The sequence below is a fragment of the Gigantopelta aegis genome, chromosome 9 (genome assembly GCF_016097555.1).
Source record: "Gigantopelta aegis isolate Gae_Host chromosome 9, Gae_host_genome, whole genome shotgun sequence".
Taxonomy (NCBI): domain Eukaryota; kingdom Metazoa; phylum Mollusca; class Gastropoda; order Neomphalida; family Peltospiridae; genus Gigantopelta; species Gigantopelta aegis.
Genome location: NC_054707.1, coordinates 71576162 through 71597212, shown reverse-complemented (window position 1 = coordinate 71597212; position 21051 = coordinate 71576162). Strand labels below are relative to the sequence as shown.

At 38.9% G+C, this 21051-nt stretch overlaps 2 protein-coding genes across 2 annotated transcripts in view; both read right to left on the bottom strand.

Moving 5' to 3' along the window:
- The window catches only part of LOC121381743, a 308435-nt gene that overhangs the window by 198917 nt on the left and 88467 nt on the right, over window positions 1-21051 (bottom strand). The gene's annotated exons all lie outside the window — the stretch shown is intronic.
- LOC121381741 overlaps window positions 1-21051 on the bottom strand; it is a 47363-nt gene that overhangs the window by 16077 nt on the left and 10235 nt on the right. The window contains exons 6-9 of the mRNA XM_041511088.1: window positions 20379-20433; window positions 7616-7748; window positions 6108-6227; window positions 4580-4631 (exon numbers count right to left, since the gene is read on the bottom strand). Coding sequence (XP_041367022.1) covers window positions 4580-4631; window positions 6108-6227; window positions 7616-7748; window positions 20379-20433 — 360 coding nt within the window. The remainder of the gene's footprint in view (window positions 1-4579; window positions 4632-6107; window positions 6228-7615; window positions 7749-20378; window positions 20434-21051) is intronic.

The window sequence follows — 21051 nt, the reverse complement described above, 5'->3', positions numbered from 1 at the left end:
TAAAACCATTTATAATTTGAAGCTTTGGATGCGCTATCAATATAAGTATACCATGATTGTAAGGTTGTACTAATATATGTTTTCAATATGGAAGTCTTAGCAATATCACTGCACTGTGATAACCATATATGTGTACAAAAACATCAACTAAAACAGCTTTAACATACATAATCCATGTGCTATTTTTAACATCATTCAGTAATAATGTGTACAGCCAACATCATCTAAAACAGCTTTAACATACATAATCCATGTGCTATTTTCTATTTTTAACATCATTCTAAAACAGCTTTAACATACATAATCCATGTGCTATTTTTAACATCATTCAGTAATAATGTGTATGCCAATAATAACAACTTAGACTGTTTTCCAGTTAATTTTACAGTAATATATACCGGGTAACGTTCAAGATATCCATATAATATATACAATGGTGTAGAGCATCTCACAAGTAATAATCATTTTATAAACTGGTTACATAATTTTTCAATAAAAAACAATTTCAAAACCCTACATTTAGCTGCCATATAATAGGATTGGTAAAACCATGCATTCAAATAAATTTAGTTGTCACTCGATAGAAATATTATTGCATCTACCTTGTAGAATAAAAAAACATAGCCTTTTGTGCTTGTGTGCATAACTTGTTTGTTGCCTTAGTCAATATATTCGATTTGTGAAATATAATACAAAGATATTTATAACTTTCTACGTTATCAAGTTTTAATTTTCTAAGGTAAAACTCCTTTTTGTAACCTTTCTTGTTGCCACTAAATATTAAGACTTTTGTCTTTTTACAATTTACTGTTAGTTTCCATTCCGTGCAATACGAATCAAATACATTCAAAGAGTTTTGCATATCTTGGTAATTATCTGCGTAGAGTAAAAAAATTCGTCTATGTCTGTCACGGGGATTCTATAATACCCGTAACTGAATAAAACACGATTATCAAAATATCTCTCCTAACTGTATATCTATTAGATCTCTCTGTATCAGACTCTGACTACACCCGGTATCTCTATAGATTGATATTGCCTTAGGACACAACTCTTGTTTCACATCACAAACCATACCAGTGGACACATACTGGTTTACTTTCTCTGCCATGGGACTAACCATTAACTCTCTCGCTAACGGAGCTGACCTCACTAAACCGACCACTTGCGCATTATCGCGTTTCCTTTTAAAACAGTCCCCGATAAGATGGTTATCCTTTATACAGTAACTGCAATGTGGACGAAAAGTTCGTGCATTGGCTGATAATGCAGGTCTATCCTTACTTTGCCCACCAGGTGCATTCCTTGCCTGACTAGCTGACCAACTAGATGACTCTCCCCGATAGTTACTTTCCCGGGAAAAACTTGGCTGAAATTTCTTCTTATCACCCTGTTGTAAAGAGCTACCCTGTACTGCCTGAGCTTTGTGTATTAACACGTAATCATCTGTCACTATGCCTGCCTCCTCTATCTTTTTGACATCACGATCCTCTAAATGAATACGTAAGCTAACTGGTAATCCATTTTTAATGTCCTGTAAGATCAACAACTCCCGTAACTCGGTATATGACTCTACCTGATGCGAAATCACCCATTTATCAAACATCCCTGCCTTCTTAGCCACAAACTCACTATAAGACTGACCCTGCGTTTTTCTCAACTCGCTATACCGTAAACGATAATCCTCAGGTCGTAATTCATACGCCCTCAACACTGCCGCCTTAACTAGGTCGTACTGACTTGCTCGCTCATCACTCATTGAATTATAAGCTACACTAGCCTTCCCCTTAAACTTAGACACGGCAAACAATGTCCACTTAGACTGCGGCCAATTTAGCTGCTTAGCGGCCCGTTCAAAAAGTTGGAAGAACATGTCTACCTCCTGATCGTCAAATACAGGCACTGATCTATAAGCCTCCGACATGTTAAAACCATTTCCTGCCTCACGTCTAACTTCTTCAGTATTCAACTTTAACTCATGTTCCACTTTTAATTTTGCTAACTGGAATTCTCTATCCCTATCTCTCTCTCTCTCTCTCTCTCTCTCTCTCTCTCTCTCTCTCTCTCTCTCTCTCTCTCTCTCTCTCTCTCTCTCTCTCTATCTTCTCTATCTCTACCTTCTTTTTCTCTCTCTCTCTCTATCCCTCTCTCTATCTCTCTCTTCTCTCTCTCTATCTAATGCACGTTCCTCTCTTTCGTACTCAAGCTTTTTAAAAGCTAATTGTTGTTCCACACTTAACTCATTTATCTCTATCTCTGGAACAATCTCACTGTCTTCCATAGCAGGCCTATCACCAAAAACTTCCTGGATAATAATTGTCTTTATATCACCTAAGGTTTTAGCTGATGTTAAATCAATTTCTCGCTCACCCGCGATTTCAACTAACTCGGCCTTACGTGCTCGCTTAATCTCCACTACACTGAGCGTAGGCCTATCCAGCAAATTCTTATCCATGTTTAGATATGACGCACTTATTATTAATTAATTTTCTAGTGAACAACGTGCTACTTCTGGTTAATTTGTAAAATTAATTTATAAAGCCCCCATTTACAAACAATACTTTTTTAAATATGCATGTCCCGTTTCAGATCCGGGACGAGCGCCCCAATTTTCTACTCCTGTCACGGGGATTCTATAATACCCGTAACTGAATAAAACACGATTATCAAAATATCTCTCCTAACTGTATATCTATTAGATCTCTCTGTAACAGGCTGTTAAACCGTAGTATGGCTCGTCTCTAGGTATGATCAGAGATACGATCTTATATAAGTATATATATTTATAGCACGTTTAGCTCACTAGAAACACAACAAAAACACAATACACTTTGGAATCTGTATTAATCTACGCTGACAAATGTACAGCCGTAGTAGTAAATTAATAACAGCAATAATAACAACCCAGAACTGATCACTTAATTAGTTAATCTCTAGGTGTCTAGTTACACAATATGCGAATCACTTCACCGTTACACCACACACACACGTGTGATAATTGAGAAACGCTTCCAGGAGAAGTTAATTAATAAAGGAATTACAACACCATTCCTAACTGGTTAATTTTTAATTAACCCTAACTACTCATTCAGTAACCTTGTGACACAGAATTAATATTGGTACCTATCACAATAAAGACAATAACCTACAGTGTACCTAGGTCCGCTAGGATGACTGGCTAAGCTTTATATTACCAAATACTCATATAATGTTAGAACAAAAAGTCTACGATTTACTTCGTCAGATGACCGAAGACACTGTCTAAAGAATATTGGTATAATACAGTATTAAAATATTTAAAAGTCACATCAATCACATCAAGGTTATACACAGAGCAGAAATAATATTTACCAAAGTCCAAACGGACTAACGTTCCCAGGAAGCTTCCTTTTCCGTTTCTCCCTCGATATCTCTAAAACTAGCTATTTATTATAATTCAGAATTCGCCGCGGGATACAAGGCGGTACCTCACGTATCATCTCATATTCCAACTCTACTAGAGTCGGTATATTTCTCTCTGATCGTCAGACTTACTGACGCCAACGTCGCCAAATCACGGTTGTAAAAACCGCACTCGCAGAGGTATTACGTAACTACTCGCCACATGGCCTCCACAGCTGGACTAAGTGCATATTGGAATGTCCGATCGCGCGAAGTATTACGTAACAAGTTGCCCACCTGGGCTACGGGCAATAAACTGCACACGGCCCTCTAACACAATTAAAATCGCCACAGGCGAAACAAATTTAAGCGCATGTACCGTCACAATGCCTATGTCATGGCAGTCATTCATTTTAAACGTATCTTCAATATCGTTCAGAAACAAGGAAATAACAAAGGGAATAAATTTTCACCTTGTCTTACACCAACACAGCGTGTAGCATTATGCGAGTTGTTTTTCGTTTGGTTTTTAATTTTCTGTGTGTTGTTGTTGTTGTCTTTTGTTGTTGTTAATTGTTAAGCTTTTCTCGGATTTTCACTTTTCCTCCTGCTTGATGGTATACCTAGGTTTTCCAGTTGGTTAAAATTCTGAAACTATTTTATTTGTTCTAGGGTTGACCACCCTATAACAGTGAGTGGTGCATTACATTTATATAACATAAAATAACACACTCACACACACACACACACACACACACACACACACACACACACACACACACACACACACATACATATATATATATATATATATATATAAAATTATAAACACACACACACACACACACACACACACACACACACACACACACACACACACACACACACATTCTTGCTGCACTAAAAATAGCAATTTGGCGTTTGTGCCTGCAATAGGTTAATACCTGCTGGTAATGGCCGCATGTACATCCATATATTAACCTCTTACAGACACAGCAGCCAAACTACTATTATTATTCGAAAATTAACTAATCAATCAGGAATGATTATCGGAGTTTAAACAACACTGCTGATCCGACTCAGTAGTCTTAGAATATGCGTAAATGATGGCTTTAAATAGCATTACTTTTGTCACTCTTGCTATTGTTTTTGAATTAATGAGGTCCATGTATTTTTTTTATTTTTTTTGTGTACTTACCATCAATACTGGGTGCATCTGGAGAATACACACACATGCCATTTATACACCACTGGAAATATAGCAAAATTGTATTACAATAGCGTAGAGAAAGGAAAGGGATATTTGTTTAACGACACCTCAGCACATTACGCCTATCTGGTGTCTGATATGTCCTTCATAATGTTAACAACCAGCAAACCTGTTTTCTGTCATTATTTTTACCACATGAATGAATCCATTTTTCCAAACACAAAATGTGGACATATTCTTATCCACCAAACGACCCTCTGTTCGATAAGTCTGGATCTGGCCCTGGAATTTCAACCTTGAAACACCACTATGCGGTGTGTAATGGACATACATGTACCTAAAATTAAATTTGACATATGATCAATATTGATTGAAGGAATTAATAGAAACAGTTATTTATTTTAATGTACAGCATAAGTACATTAAAAACCAATTACCTTTATTTGACCGTGAACATACAGGTTAAAGCTGCAAATTATAACAGTCCAGCAAATAGAAATGGGGGGGGGGGGTGGGGGGGGGGGTGGGGGGGGGTGGGGGGGGCTTGAAAAACATTTAAGAATTGACCACAATTATAGTTTGACTCTTACAAGTATGAACGATGTGCACAATGTATGATCCGCATAGAGACTCATACAAAAGTGTGCAATGGGTATGTCTATTCTGTTATAGCATTTTCCATTAATGTATCGTATTAAAAAAGTGAACTATTATCTGTGTCCCAATTTTATAACTTTTTAAAAATCTTTTACGTGTGTTTTCATCAAAATGGTTGCCTGAATAACCAGGTTAGTTGCAGAAAAGTAGTGCGGGGGGGGGGGGGGGGGGGGAGGGCTTAAGTTGTTATACTACAATATTTATATATAATTAAACAAATTTATCTCGATGAACCGATATGTTTTTAGCCACTCCTAAACCCCATTTGCCAAACTGACGTCATTTGGCAGTCAACTGATTCAAATAATAGTGAATGAAAGTTTGCATTCCTACTCAAAATAAGTCTCCATGACGTTTACACAAACAATACTACAGACATATTTAAAGGTAAACAAAACAAACTGAGACATATATTGTTAAAATATGTATATTATATACATTTACAGTTACTTTTTGGTCCATGCAAGTATGCACATCGTTTTTGTATGAAGCAAAAAATAATTGCGGTTAGTTCTTAAACGAACGTAAACAAGTAGCACCTCTCGATTGCCGTAATGTGTATAGACGCAAAGAAAATGTAATTATTTCTAAGTAAATAAAACATATCTCTTAAAAACATTTACCATCAAATTATATAGATTAAATCTCATTTTTAATACAGGTGTTAAGACAAAATGCTAGAACAACCAATGTATGCAGCTTCACTTGCATTGTCACTGAGGTAATCGATAATGCAGTACACGGAGATCAAAGGTAGAACTGTGCGTGCTTTAGCGTGCTGTTCCACCAGTTGCCTTCATACCTGTATAAAAAGAAGATTTAACACTTGTTTAAATCAATGTCACGAATTCCGTCTCACCTTGTTATCACCACACGTTGCCCCTCTAGCCGCGTCATACTTGGAACATGTGGGTTGCTCTGGAATCCGGCAGTACATGTAATAACATATTCCATTGACACCATTTTTTAACGTAAGGCCCTGAAATAATATGAAAATAATACCATTTATTGATGTAAACCTGACATAATTTCAAAACAATATGATTTTTAAATGCAATACGCTGAATTATTAAACTGCTACTGTTGGCATTGGTAAACATATTAAGACCCTTCTGTAGTATTAAAATAATAGCCTTTCTTAAGTCCAATCAGCACGAATTATTTACCTATTCATGGGTTCATGGATTAGTATGTTACGTAAGTAATGTCATTATGGATATCATCATCAATATCAATATATTCTGCTTGCTAAGCTGACTGATGATGACAGACCGGGTGAAAATTCAACATTTTGTATTGCATGTTTTGCTAGCAGTCAACCATTCAGTCTTTTGGAAAAATTGTGTCACTAAAGTACAATATGAGCTTGAGCGTGTATAGCACCAACTTAAATTACATAGCCGACAATAAAAACATACGTGGCTAAACCTGCCACACGAAGCGTTTTAATCAATATACGTACTATGGCATCAGTTTTAGCCACACATTTTTATGAGTTTCTTTTGCCATATAGTTGAGTACAATATAGAATGCAACCATTGTATCCATTGCATTGTCGAATTCGTTGGGTTAGTGCCATTGTGTTTCGTTAGTATGAACAATTGGTCATTGGGCATGGAATTGGAAAGATTGCCCTTGTATTCCTTTTAAGTCATTAACTTCAGGAAATAAAGTAATATAGTTTTGTAGGAGGCAAGATGGAGCTGCATTAAAGCATGCATAACAATTAACCCATTTTGACTTAGTGACGTCTAATGGTTTTGATATCGGACATTGATCAAAGAAATCAAAGATGCCAACTTAACATTATCAGTGCAATATTATATCAGTAGTATATAGGGACCTTTGATTAACCAATTTTTTACAGCGTCGTCGGTAAAACTCTATTTGCTACTGTATAACCAGCATGAACGTCCGCAAATGATCAAATACAACATAGTTATCCCTTAATTATCCGAATGTTAAATTATTTTCGATATTTAAAAAAAAATAAAAAAATGTTACGATTTGCACCTAAACCACCACCAGTTCCCTCCCAATTAAACAAATAGGCTGTCATTATTTGTTGCTGACACAATTAAACTCTACATCAGGGCTAGAAATCTCCCAGAGTTATCCCATGAAGTGACAAACCAACTGTGTAGTGGGTGTTGTGTCCAACCATTGTAGCTGATCTTGGCTCGTGGACTAAACGCCTCTCTGCAGGCCAGCTGATGTGTAACATGCTACTTGAACAATCAGGTACACACTATACAGGACATTTTGGAAAACCGCTCAAGCTAATATCATCTGTGTGAATTTTACATTAACACGTGATAGTAATTATTGTACTAAATTTCACAATACGAAAACGAAAAACATCAATACCTGACAGAGTTTTGATTCTGGACCGCGTATCCTTTTACACTGATCATCAGGGCTGTAAATCTGTCCTGGCAAGTCGAGGGCCAATGGAACATTAACTGTTGTTACCTTTTGTGTCAAGCACTTTACTCCATAGCTGAGATACAAATGAAAAAAAAAATGAAAAAAAACATTACATCTGAAACTTGGTACATAGGTCTGCAGACATATCCACTTATACATCATCTATTCTGAAATTCCATTAAAGCCACAGGCTCATTCCCAGAGAGTAGAGATACCAATCAGCCTCTCTTCAATCACCTCATTAACATATTTATCAGCCCATGTAATCATGCAATCTAGTCAGTGCAACCAGTCAACCAACAAGCTAACCAGCCAACATCGAACTACCCCAGTTATAGTCCGTCTGCGTTAAATGTGAACGTAATATAACTCTATAATGAGATTTAACCCTCCCAACCTCCAAAAAAAACTACAACCGAGAAATAACGTTATAAATAGAACATACAGAAGAAGATGATAGGTGTTAACTAAATTTCAGAGCTGACCATCTATATAAAAGCAAATTAACAAAATATATGTAAATCAGAAATCTGTGTTTGGTTGTCATGGCGTGTACTATGTCTGTGGTGATAATACGCATATAAACAAACGTTTGATTCTTAGATGCGAATTGATAACAATAACTAATGTGGCTGTTGCGGAGTTATTCCCTTACTTTGTAAACAAAACTTTGCAGTTACACGCTTAACATTCGGCAAATAAATCATTATTACTTCGGCATTCCTGTCACTGTCACACACTTGACGTTTACACAAACCATTATAAACAGCAGTAAGGTCAAACAATTTAGACGAACACGCATTTTCCTTCATACAAGTTTCAAAGGTGATATTTCAAAAGTAAATACGGCCAACTAAACAACGAAAAGTAGCGTATGGATATGTCAACAGACTCTTGGGGAATTAAATCCTAAACATTTCCGACACATTAATGCTGATTTTTGTGAAACAAATGGATTTGATTAGCCAATCAAATGTGACATTATATGCAAATTGAATATTTGAATTTAGAATTCTTTATTAACACCGAGCGTTTACTACTAATTGGTTGACATACATGTATATAATAACAATTTACAGATGAGAAGAACATAAAAAGATGTATATAGAACACTAACAATTTAAAAACACTATACATGTATGTCAAGATGTACTTTTTTGAAACATATAAATATTTTCCTAACTTACGTAACGTAATTGTTTTACATTTTTAATAGATAATATAATATAATATAATATAATATAATATAATATAGTATTTCTTAATATATAAAACTCTGTAATGCTGGAAAATTAGCAACATAGTATTAAAGGTCAACGTTTATCAAAAACATAATTCACTATTGTTTTGTATCTACGTATACCTTTTACAATATAAATGAAGTATCAATAAAATAAATTTAAACTTTTTTTTTACCCGTTTTTAATATATTCTCAATAAAAAGTCGCATTTTTGCCATCGCTTGCCAAAACGCCTGTCGACCCCAAGAGCCATGTCACGTAACGCGTTAAACGGCATAACATGAAAGGGTGATTCGCAGCCTTTCAGACATTTTACTGGGAAGGTGGAACACGTGCATTTTAAAACGCGAACATTTTATTATATTGAATCGAATTGTACGGATGGAATATTCTTTTGGAGATAGTTTTCAAATGTAAAATATGGTGAACCATTGTTTAGTGCATGGATGTATCAAAGCAGCAGTTTTTCCGAACTTTAAACAAACCGACAATCACAGGGTTTGCATGGAAGTGGTTCTTAAACAGAACCCGTGCGTAATGGAAAGGACCATCACAATGGGATAGGATCTGCAGTTACCACTTCATCCCTGAGGATTACGACAATTATTTTAGGTGGTCGATAAATATGACACCTTTTAAAAAACCCCACCCAAACATATCTGTTCCAAGCCTGTATCCCCACCGACACGTTCTACGATTGCGCATGGTACAGCAAACAAGAAACCACGAGCACGAGCTAAACTAGAGCTGAACAGGGTGAGGGGGAGGAGGCGGGGAGGGTACCAGAGCAGGGGCGGCAGTGTGAAATATAGTGGTACGATTCTTCTTTCAAATTCAATTGAAAACATTTTCACAGATACAACAAATATAACCCACAAAAATGCCTCTTTGAATAGTTTTAGGCCATGTTCAGTCCCTGCAGTGGCGTAGGGAGGGGACCTACGGGAACCCACCCCACCCCCATCAAATCTTTTTTCAAAAACTATTAAATTTTATAAAATCATATATATACTACTCAAAAGAATTTAAGGGTCAAAAATTTATAACCAAATAAGTTTCAGAGTGTATTAGATTGATGATGTAAACTACACCAAAAATTTAATTTATTGTTCCATATTTACAAAAACCCACAAATAAACGTCACTGTATACAAGAAAGTCACATGACATGCTGTCAAAGTTGAAGGTTGTCAAACATGGATTTTACACATTAGAACATTCGTTTAATAGTGTGTGAATACACTCGACACATCGTTGCCTCATGCTGTTGATCAGACGTCTGAAGAACTCTTGGGGAATGGCCTGCCACTCTGCCATAAGAAGTTGACCCAGACCATGAAGGTTGGCCAAAGGGGCATGGTTATCCCGAACTCTCCTGCCTAATTCGTCCCAGGCGTGCTCTATTGGGGCAAAGTCAGGCGAATGTGCTGGCCAATCCATCCTGGCGATACCTTGTTGTCTGAGAAAGTCCGTTACCACCCTGGCGCGGTGGGGTCTTGCATTGTCATCCTGAGGAACTGCCCCGCCGCCAATCTGCTGAAGGCCTGGGAGAACCAACGGCCGGATAATCTCATTCAGATAGCAGATTCCATTCAGATTGCCATCCACCACATAGAGGGGGGGGGGGTCCTGTGGTGGATAGAGATGCCGCCCTACACCATGACGCTGCCACCACCGAACCGGTGACGTTCTCTAACGTTAACGTCAGCGAAGCGCTCCCCAGGACGTCTGTAGACACGAACCCGACCGTCGTTGAACTGGAGACTAAACCTGGACTCATCAGTGAACATCACTCGACCCCACTGAACACGTTGCCACCGCAGATGAAGTGTGCACCAGTGACGTCTGGCCGTTCTGTGACGTGGTAGGAGTGGTGGTCGAACAGCCTGGCGACGGCAGCGTAGATTATTGGCTCTCAGACGATTGCGTATGGTTTGATCAGACACTCGAGTTCCAGTCGCAGTCCACAGATTGTCACGTAATCGGCGTGCAGTGGTTGTGCGTTGACGTAGAGCCATATTGGTGATGTAGCGGTCCTCTCTATTTGTAGTGCTTCGGGGTCTTCCCGAACGTGGACGATTTCGAACAGAATTCGTTGCTTGGTACCGTTGTCACAGTCGGCCAACGACACTCTGACTGACACCAAGTCTCAGAGCAACATTTCTTTGCGTATTGACATCCTGAACCCAAGCAATAGCCCTTCCTCGATCTTCGATAGTCAGTTGACGTCGTACCATTGTCGAATTTGGAGTGTGCACCGTACACGAACGCAAGCTCCAATTATACGGAAATTCAGCATTGGGAACATGGAATACACATGCAAAGCGTGCAAATGAAGCGCTTTGTGAAAAAGCAAGTTATGGGCACTTAGCAGACCTTTCGCTTTCGCCCTAATTTACGTGCAAATGTAAGCATGTTTTCGCCATTAGAACTAGTCGACAGTGTCAATGACAGTGGATTTTAATTCATTTATGGGTTGCTTAGACCCACTTTCGTCAAAATGGAACAATACCATGCGTGACATTATGGTCTAGCTAATATAATTGACATTCAGAAAATAATGTCGAAAATATCGTCTGACCCTTAAATTCTTTTGAGTAGTATATACATAGTGTGGGTTCTCCCCCCCCCCCCCCCCCCCCCCCCCCCAATCCAAATATAAAATCCTGCCTACGCCAGTGGAGGGTACCAAGCCTAGAACGATAAAAAATATGGGGCTTGTATTTCATAATTAAATACAAACATTTTGTGCGTGTGTGCGTGTGTATATACATGTATGTGTGTGTGTGTGTGTGTGTAGTTAACTGAGTAGTTAATAGTCTAAAACTCCTTAAACAGTTAAGAAGAGAATTTTCTTTAGGTTTCTATAAAGCTACGGCCCTGATATTATATTATACTTGGAGTTGCATTATGTTGTATTTTATTTTAACTTGTATATTAAGGAAAAGGTTGTAATTTGTTAGGGAATTGTATAGTTTGGCAGTACATATTGTATGTATACTTATTATAGTAACAATTGTCAAAACTGGTTAATGTAAAAGCGGTTGTATATTGTAATTTAATAGTTGATAACTTTGTATATAGATATATATTTAATGGGTTTAGTATTAAATAAGAATTGGCTGATAGTGTTTTGTAAATATGCCGCATTAATAAATTGTCAATGAATAGTACTGGAAATAGATATTTTCTGTGGAAACCAGTTTATATGCCCAATTCCGTCAGTCGGTGCGTTCAGCCATTTTAGTATGGTGTAATCGTGGTAATTGTACTATTTACCATGTTTTTATTGTCGGGTCAGATTTATTATTGTGAGCTGGGGTGATGATGGTTACCAGCAGCTTTTTGCGTTGAGACTGATGATACCGATGGCCTTTATATACTAGCGGAAAAAAGTAACACTGTATGGTTATCATTCATGTTGATAAAAACATAATTTCAAGACATAAAACGATCAGATAGCATTGTTTATTAGGCAATTCTGCAAAACTTTTATTCATTTAAAATGTCACATCATCCGTCATTTCATTGGTATTGGGGATGAAAGACACGGGGGTCAAAAACCAGTTCACAAAGTTAATAGCGCGTATGGCCACCGTTTGTGTCGATGCAGGCCTGGCACCGTCGCCTCAAAGAGCCTACCAAATTGTTGGGAAAATGCCTGGGGAATGCCGTTCCAGATCTAGACTAACGTCTGACCCAGCGCTGCCAACGTCACCGGCTGGTTAGGCAGCGCACGTAAACGACGTTGCATCTCACCCCAGACGTGCTCTATTGGTGCAAGATCGGGTGAGACTGCAGGCCACTGCAACACATCGGTGTTCTGCTGCGCTAGAAAATCCCTTACCACCCGGGCAACGTTAGTTCTAGCGTTGTCTTGCTGAAGCGTGATGTGACGTTGCTATCCTTGCACAAATGGGATGACGTGAGCCTGGATAATGTCGTCACGGTAGTGTACTGCGTTCAAATTGCCACCGATGACCATAATAGGTGTTCGTCCAGTTGACGTGATGCCACCCCAAACCATGACACTGTCTCCGCCAAATGCACGTCGCTCCACAACACAGACGTCACTAAAACGTTCTCCAACACGCCGATAGACATTTGAACGGCCGTCGCTGCTGTCTAAGTGAAACCTGGACTCGTCCGTAAACAGAATACCCGCCCAGTCTCGGTGATGAAAGCGCAAGTGGCTTCTACACCAAGCCAGACGTGCTACACGATGACGTCTTAGCAAAACTGGACGGACATCCGGACGTCGCGGACGGATACGCCGTTCACGTAATCGATTCCGTACAGTTCTGGGGCTGATGGCACGCAATCCAGAAATGGTCCGCGCTGTCAGACTTGCCGTTTGGAAGCGATTCCTGAGGTGCACGAGTCTGATATGATTGTCCTGCTGTCGTGACGTCAGCCTGGATCATACCAATTGCGCGAAGGCGGCCATTTACATTTAGCCTGGGCATTGCTCTACAACCACTTTAAACCGAAAACACCTGCTTTTCTGCTCCACCGGTTGTCAAACAATGACCCCGACAGTAGCAAAGTCGACAAAACCTGGAACAGTAAAATGTTGGGCGGAAAAAGCTTGAAAAACAGACCCATGTCCAAGAAGCGAAACGGCACGTGCCAATACGGAATTGACCCAGCGATTGACGTGTGGCGGTGCCTTCACTGGTCAAATGTGCAAAACATCAAGCTAAAATATTGAGCGGTGTTTATTTTATCTGATTTTTTAGGTTACACTGTTACTTTTCTACGCTAGTATAGATGGTGGAAGAGTGACGGTCGGATTTATTGAGCTGGGGTGATGATGGTTACCAGCAGCTTTTTGCGTCACCGTTGAGATTGATGGTGTAGATGGCCTTATAGATGGTGCAAGAGTGACGGCGAGTCGAAGATGGTTGCAAGAACAAGCAACTTTGTGTTGATGATCTTCACCTGGACTTGCAGATTGGTTACAAGTAGCATGTTTGAAAGGGTTCTTTATTCGGTGGACTGATAATTAACTGGTGCTGGTGTTATTAAATATGAACTGATCAGTATTACCAGTGCTTAAAGGGACATTCCTGAGTTTGCTGCAATTTTTAATATGTTATCGACTAACAAGACTTTTTAACGATTGTAATTATATATCAAATATATTTTTCTGCATAAAATATTAGTAGCCGTATATTAAACGTGTTTCTGATCGTTCTAATATTTGTACTAGGTTAAATTTTATTTCCTAAAATATATTTTTTTCGTACGTACGAAATTATTTGAAGCCAAAATCCAGTTTCGGCTTGTTACAAATATTAAGACGACCTGAAACACATTGTATATACAGACACTGATATTCTAAAAAAAAAAAAAAAAATGTAATATGTAAGTTTAATCGTAGAAATATTTTATTAGTCGGAAACCTCTTACAATGCAGCAAACTCAGGAATGTCCCTTTAACTGTTCTATTTCCAGTGAACTTGTTATAAAAATAACTTTAATCTTAGGCTTAGTAATCACTTATTGTATTTTTTGAAAATAACAATGTAAAATCTGTTTTGTTTTTCTGTTGGGAACTTGTGCGATAAGAGCCCTTGGTCACTCTTGGCGTGACAGTCGTATATACATACACACGCACGCACACACAATATATATATAGATAAAAGATCTGATACACCTTCTGAAAGCATCACATTTTCAGTCACCCATGGCCAGCAGCTGAATCTGAGGTTCTGAAAAACCACATGCTGTTTTCCCCGTGACACCAACCAAAGCACACACACAAACACACAGACACACACACACACACACACACACACACACACAAATGTACGCACGCACGCAAACCACACACACACCCAATACGGAACTATGTCCTTTATAGCGGGATAGGGGCGGGGCGTAGCCCCGTGGTAAGAGTTTGCCTAATGCGCAGTCGGTCTAGGATTGACTTCCGTCGGTGGGCCCATCTGGCTATTTCTCGTGTACCACGACTGGTATATCAAAGGCAGTGGTATGTGCTCTCCTGTCTGAGCGATGGTACATGTAAAATATCCCTTGCTTCTGGTGGAAAAATGTAGCGGGTTTCCTCTTTACGACTATATGTCAATATCCAATAGCCGATGATTAATAAATCAATGTGCTCTAGTGGTGTCGTTAAACAAACGAGCAAAATATTTAGTGGGAAACTTGTAGACCACAAAACATGCGAGCTCTTTTTCAGTGCCAGGGGTTGGCCATATATTTAAAACTAAACTCCCTGCTGACTGTCCCCGGACTGCTAAGTGTTTTCTCATTGAAATAATCGGACACATATGTTTTATTACACCGACAGGCGGGTATAGTATACGACATGCCCGAGAAATTGTTTTAAAAAACTGGAAATTAACCAACATATCATTTTTATTGTTGTAGTCTGACATTTAAAAGAAATGTATTTAATCTGCATGACATTGGATGTTGTATTTGACTGGACAATACAAATTCACCAATTCATGTCTGGCAGAACAAAGCATCCGTATAAATTGAACCAACTAGTAATGTCATGCGGAATCGACGCAATAAAGTGCAGAAAATGGACTCCGTTTTCATGACCTCACTGATAAGGATAAATACGTCATAAGGTGTACGTTTAAAAGTTAAAAGTTTATTTTGTTTAACGACCCCACTAGAGCATACTGATTTATTAATCATGGGCTAGTGGATGTCAAACATTTGGTAATTTTGAGATACAGTCTTAGAGAGAGAACCAGCTACTTTTTTCATTAGTAGCAAGGGAAATAGCCCAATGGGCCCACCGACGGGGATCGATCCCAACCAACCGCGCATCAAGCGAGCGATATACAACTAGGCTATGTCCTGCCCCATCAACCCAGTACTGCATTCTCCCGTTTCCATAAAGGGGAAAAAATGAAACTCCTGCAAGTAGCCTGTTTATGTTATACCTCCAAAAACACGTCCTGGATCCACCCATCGTATATCACTGTTGTTATTTCAATTATATGGACGTGGCACCTGGGGTTAATCATGGATTAGGAAACACGCAGGGAAATCTTCACCCAAAAGCGAATTTCTTTACTTTATGTTGCTTCCTTTTTAATATCCGCATACCACTGATCCCATCCTGTAACATACGCATATAAGGAAGGAAATGTTTTATTCAACGACGCACTCAACACATTTTATTTACGGTTATATGGCGTCAGACATATGGTTAAGGACCACACAGGTATTGAGAGAGGAAACCCGCTGTCGCGACTTCGTGGGCTACTCTTTTCGATAAGCAGCAAGGAACATTTTATATGCACCATCCCACAGACAGGGTAGCACATACCACAGCCTTTGATATACCAGTCGTGGTGCACTGGCTGGAACAAGAAATAGCTCAATGGGCCTACCGACAGGTATCGATCCTAGACCAACCGCGAACGCTTTACCATTTGAGCTACATACCGCCTAACCCTGATACAGTGATTATAAATGAACGAGAAATAGCCCAATGCACCGACGGGATCGATCCCAGACCGACCGCGCTTCGAGCGAGCGCTTTACCACTGGGCTACGTCTCGCCCCATACGCATATAAAGTCAGGTGTAACTATGTACCTACATGCCACACTATAATAATAATAATAATGAGTTTGTTTTGTTTAACTACACCACTAGAGCACACCGATTTATTAATCATCAGCTTTTGGATGTCAAACATTTGGTAATTATGACATATAGTCTTAGAGAGGAAACCCGCTACATTTTTCTATTAGTAGCAAGGGATCTTTTATATACACCATCCCACAGACAGGATGGCACAAACCACGGCCTTTGGTATGCCAGTCGTGGTGCACTGGCTGGAACAAGAAATAGCTCAATGGGCCTACCGACGGGTATCGATCCTAGACCAACCGCGCATCAAGCGAGCGCTTTACCATTGAGCTACGTACCGCCTAACCCTGATACAGTGATTAAATTAATAACGTAAATGTCTTGTTTTACAGATTACAATATGTACTATTCAGATAATTTGATGCACACAATTATATATATACCATTTCAGTGTTAGATGGTTTGTTGAACGTGCAGCTAAACGTATATAGGAATCAACTGGTCTTGAATTTCATTATTATGTGCAATGAATATGATTAGGATAGTTGGGATGGGAAAACCCACTGGTTCCGAGGAGGTGGTTCATGAACTACGACCCAAGCATCTCAGATGTACACTACCGACTCATATTATTAATTTTTTTCTTTTTACGTAACTCGTGAAACGTAGGCCTACAATTACTTCAATTGACAGTGTTGGTTGGGACGTTGACATTCACGTGGCATTTTAATTCAACAATTACGCAACCAGTCTTCCTCTCTCAACATTTTGTAACACGTCATTTGACCTACCGCTACAAGTTATGAACGGCTCTGATAGCGTTACGTCATTGATCTAGAACGGCCCCAATGTTGTCGATAAAAAAATATATACAAACTCTGACAAAATCTGTCATTACAAAGGATTTTATTCCAAACGTGGGATGCCATAATAAAGATAATACCCCCCCCCCCCCCCCCCCCCCAATTTTAGACACCATAATCAATGCGTAATAAGTTGTCAAGTAGACCAGCGTGTGCGTGCAGAATTCCAAGAGTAAAAGTAATCTGACCCCGATAGCTCTGATTGGTCAATATGCCAAAGAGTACTGCGGATCAAATCATGTTCCAGTCACATGGTCTGTGACTTTCTAACAAACGAAACAAAAATTAAATAGTCGGCAATGATCATTGATTACTGTTATTATAGTGTGTACATATATACATATATAAATAACATATGCACATTCATTAACCTCAGGCTGAAATACAAGTATTTAATTGAAGTTTTATTTTTTGGGGTTTTTTTAAAGATAAAAAAAGAAAATTAATAGACGTAAAAACAATACCTAGGTATATTCCTACATACCTATTATCATTTCTTTTGCCTTCTTTTTATAATTCTGTCTATATTTCGTTTCTTTAAAACAAAAAAAAGACAACAAAAGAAAAAGTATAAAATTACACGATTGCCATTTTCGGGACCTCACGTAAGCTTTGTAGGCTAACAGTTATGAACTAAAACCCCAGTCTCGCATACACGAATTATATCCCGAATGGGCCCGATTTAAGAATTCTTGGTGATTCTTGGATATACGTACAGAGACCGTAGGGTGTTCTTGGCCTTTCGTCTGTATTCTTGAATGTTCTGGATCGACTCCCGACTGTTTTGACTAGTGGAACCAGAGCTAAAACAATTGCCTGATGGAAGCGCTTACGAGCTACACACCATCAAGTCTACAGCCGGCAAGATGGGGTTGGTACTAACTCAGCGCCGAGAAGGAGTCTACCGACAAGCGGTCCTGGTTAGAGAGATGGATAGCCACACCATCCACAGGATCGTCAAGGCCCTTTTCGGCAACGACTACCGGAGTGTCATAACCATCCTCGCCGACCAGAGATGGAAGCACTTCATCCCCGCCGTTGCCGGTTCTCCGCTCATCAGTTCGCCGTAGGCTAACCTCCACACCCTAACGGCCTTAACGAGGCCACTCACGTGGACATACATCTTCATAAATCAAGGCTAATATTCGTTCCTCGTATTCAGCCTTGATACATGTCGTCAAGAAATCGTGCCACAAAATGCTTAAATTTCATTGGATGCGATGAGATCTGATTGCAACGAATCGCAACGCTCCTTATAGATTCCCTTGTTATGTAAACTCCATGTTGGCGGGCGAACACTGATATTGCTTTCAAGATTGTCACATGTTACCGATGCTGTGATTGGTCAGCGATGTCATCGTGTAAGGGACATAATCGGTGTTACAAATTTTCTTCCAATAGAGGGCGCTAATAGTGGATATCAGTAATCTTGACTACATGTATCAAGGCTGAATACGAGGAACGAATATTATTAGCCTTGATTTATGAAGATGGTGGACATATAGATCGGACTTTAAACATTTAGACCTTCGTTCAAAATTTGATGTCAAAATTACTTCTTTTTTTTTAATATTATTAAATAGTCCGATCCTCTCTTCTTTCTCTTATTTATGTTTGGACCGTCCTTCTAAAATGCTCCATATTATATAAATATTCGGCAGAACAGTAATTTTTTATTTTTTTTTGCTTGTATTTTAATTTTTTTTTTATTTATTCTATTAACCTTTTTACTAATTGCTATTTTCAAAATTCTGCCCATTTTCAACACTACCCCCTCCCCCCGCCCCACATCCCGAGTCAGGCCACCGTTCTTATCGGAGGTCGGACTCGGGATGGGCGTATGCGAAACCCTAGTGGTATCTGGGCACGTTAAACTATAGTGCTGTCGGAAATAGAATAAAAATTATTTTCGTCGATTATTTCTTACGTATTAAACAGATAAGTAAATATTTTGTAAATATCTATTTAATTATAGTCTACCTAATTTAGCATTTACTTGTTTTGGCTTTCATTGATGTACAAGGTGGTGTTTACTCTTGAAATTAAAATAAATATGTCAGTAAACAGGAGATTCTGTGTGTGTCAGGTGATTTATCAGCTACATAAGGTAAATAGTGGCAATCAATATACAACATTATTTTACGTGCGCTGTTTGTTAAGTGTAACGTGCGTCATTTTTCACACTCGCCAGATTGAAATTACGCGCGCTCTACGAGCGCGATCGCACCCGCGCACCTTAAAAGGCAATTTCTGTGCAACTAGTATCACTTTCTAACAGGCACGGCAGTAGATGCCACATTGTTTACACACTAATTGAGACGCACTGGTTGCTATTGCAAAAAACACAAGCTAAATTCCAATCCTCATTTCTTCGTTCATTTCCTAAAACAAATCTAATAAAATTAACGTTAAAAAGGCTTGCTATTTAAATTATACTTATTAGAGATAAACAAAAAAGGAAACACTTGGTATTGTATATCATATTTAATTCACTGGCTATATGATGATAGCAAAATCACTTGAACAACGCCCCTACCTCTATAATCTCTCTCTCTCTCTCTCTCTCTCTCTCTCTCTCTCTCTCTCTCTCTCTCTCTCTCTCTCTCTCTCTCTCTCTCTCTCTCTCTCTCTCTGTGTGTTTCAAAATTATTGTTTAACATCCAAAAGCCGAAAAATAGCGTAACCAGAGGAAAGACCATGGGGGGAAATATCACACACACACACACAAACACACGCGCACACCCCAACAAAACAATCACAAATCGTTTTTACCCACCACGTTATATATTCGCCTCAGAATATGATTCATAAACAATGTTGTTGCCCACCCCTAAACTCCTGGCTATGCCAATGACTAGTGGTGTCGTTAAACTTTTAATTAAATATGTCTTTGAAATACTAACACTAAACAAACTAAAACAGCTGTAAAATAGCTAGCGTGTAGACGGGACGTGCCGGAAGTATACTGGCAGGATCTACAGCAGATTGTAGCCATTTCCTGGTCCAGACAACCAAACCACTGGGGAGTGACACCAACGCAGAGTTTCGGATTTGTGTCGCCGTACTCGCAACCTGTGAACGAATATGAACAAGTCTGTTACAAAGCAAAACGAATACATGAGCACCGGTAAAAAACAAAGCGTAACTATTTCATCGATTATATTTTTAAAATGTTAGGCACTGTTTAAATGGTGGGGGTGGGAGGTTGGCGGGATGTGCCCCAGTAGTAAATCGCTCGATTGACTCGCGATCTAGCATCGATCACCGTCGTTGAGCCCATCGGCCTATTTCTCTTTCCAGCCAGTGCACCACGACTGGTATAACAAAGGCCGTGGTGTGTGCTTTCCTGTATGGTGCATAGAAAAGATCCCTCGCTACTAACTGGGAAAGTGTGACAAGTTTTCTCTATATGTGAAAATAACTAAATGTTTGACATCCAATAGCCGGTGATTAATAAAGCAATGTGCTCTAGTAGTATCGTTAAACAAAACTAACTTTAACTTTAATAGTTTAAATGGATTCACTATTCAGAACTAAAATAGTAGTTTTATGACGTTTATATTTAGAGATAGTGTCTGGTGCCTCTGTGTCACTGTATGATGGTTTAGTTAAATAGTTACCTTTTAAAAGTGAAGTAAAAAAAACAACCCTCAGAAACAACCAGGGGAAAAAACATACGATAAAAAGGAA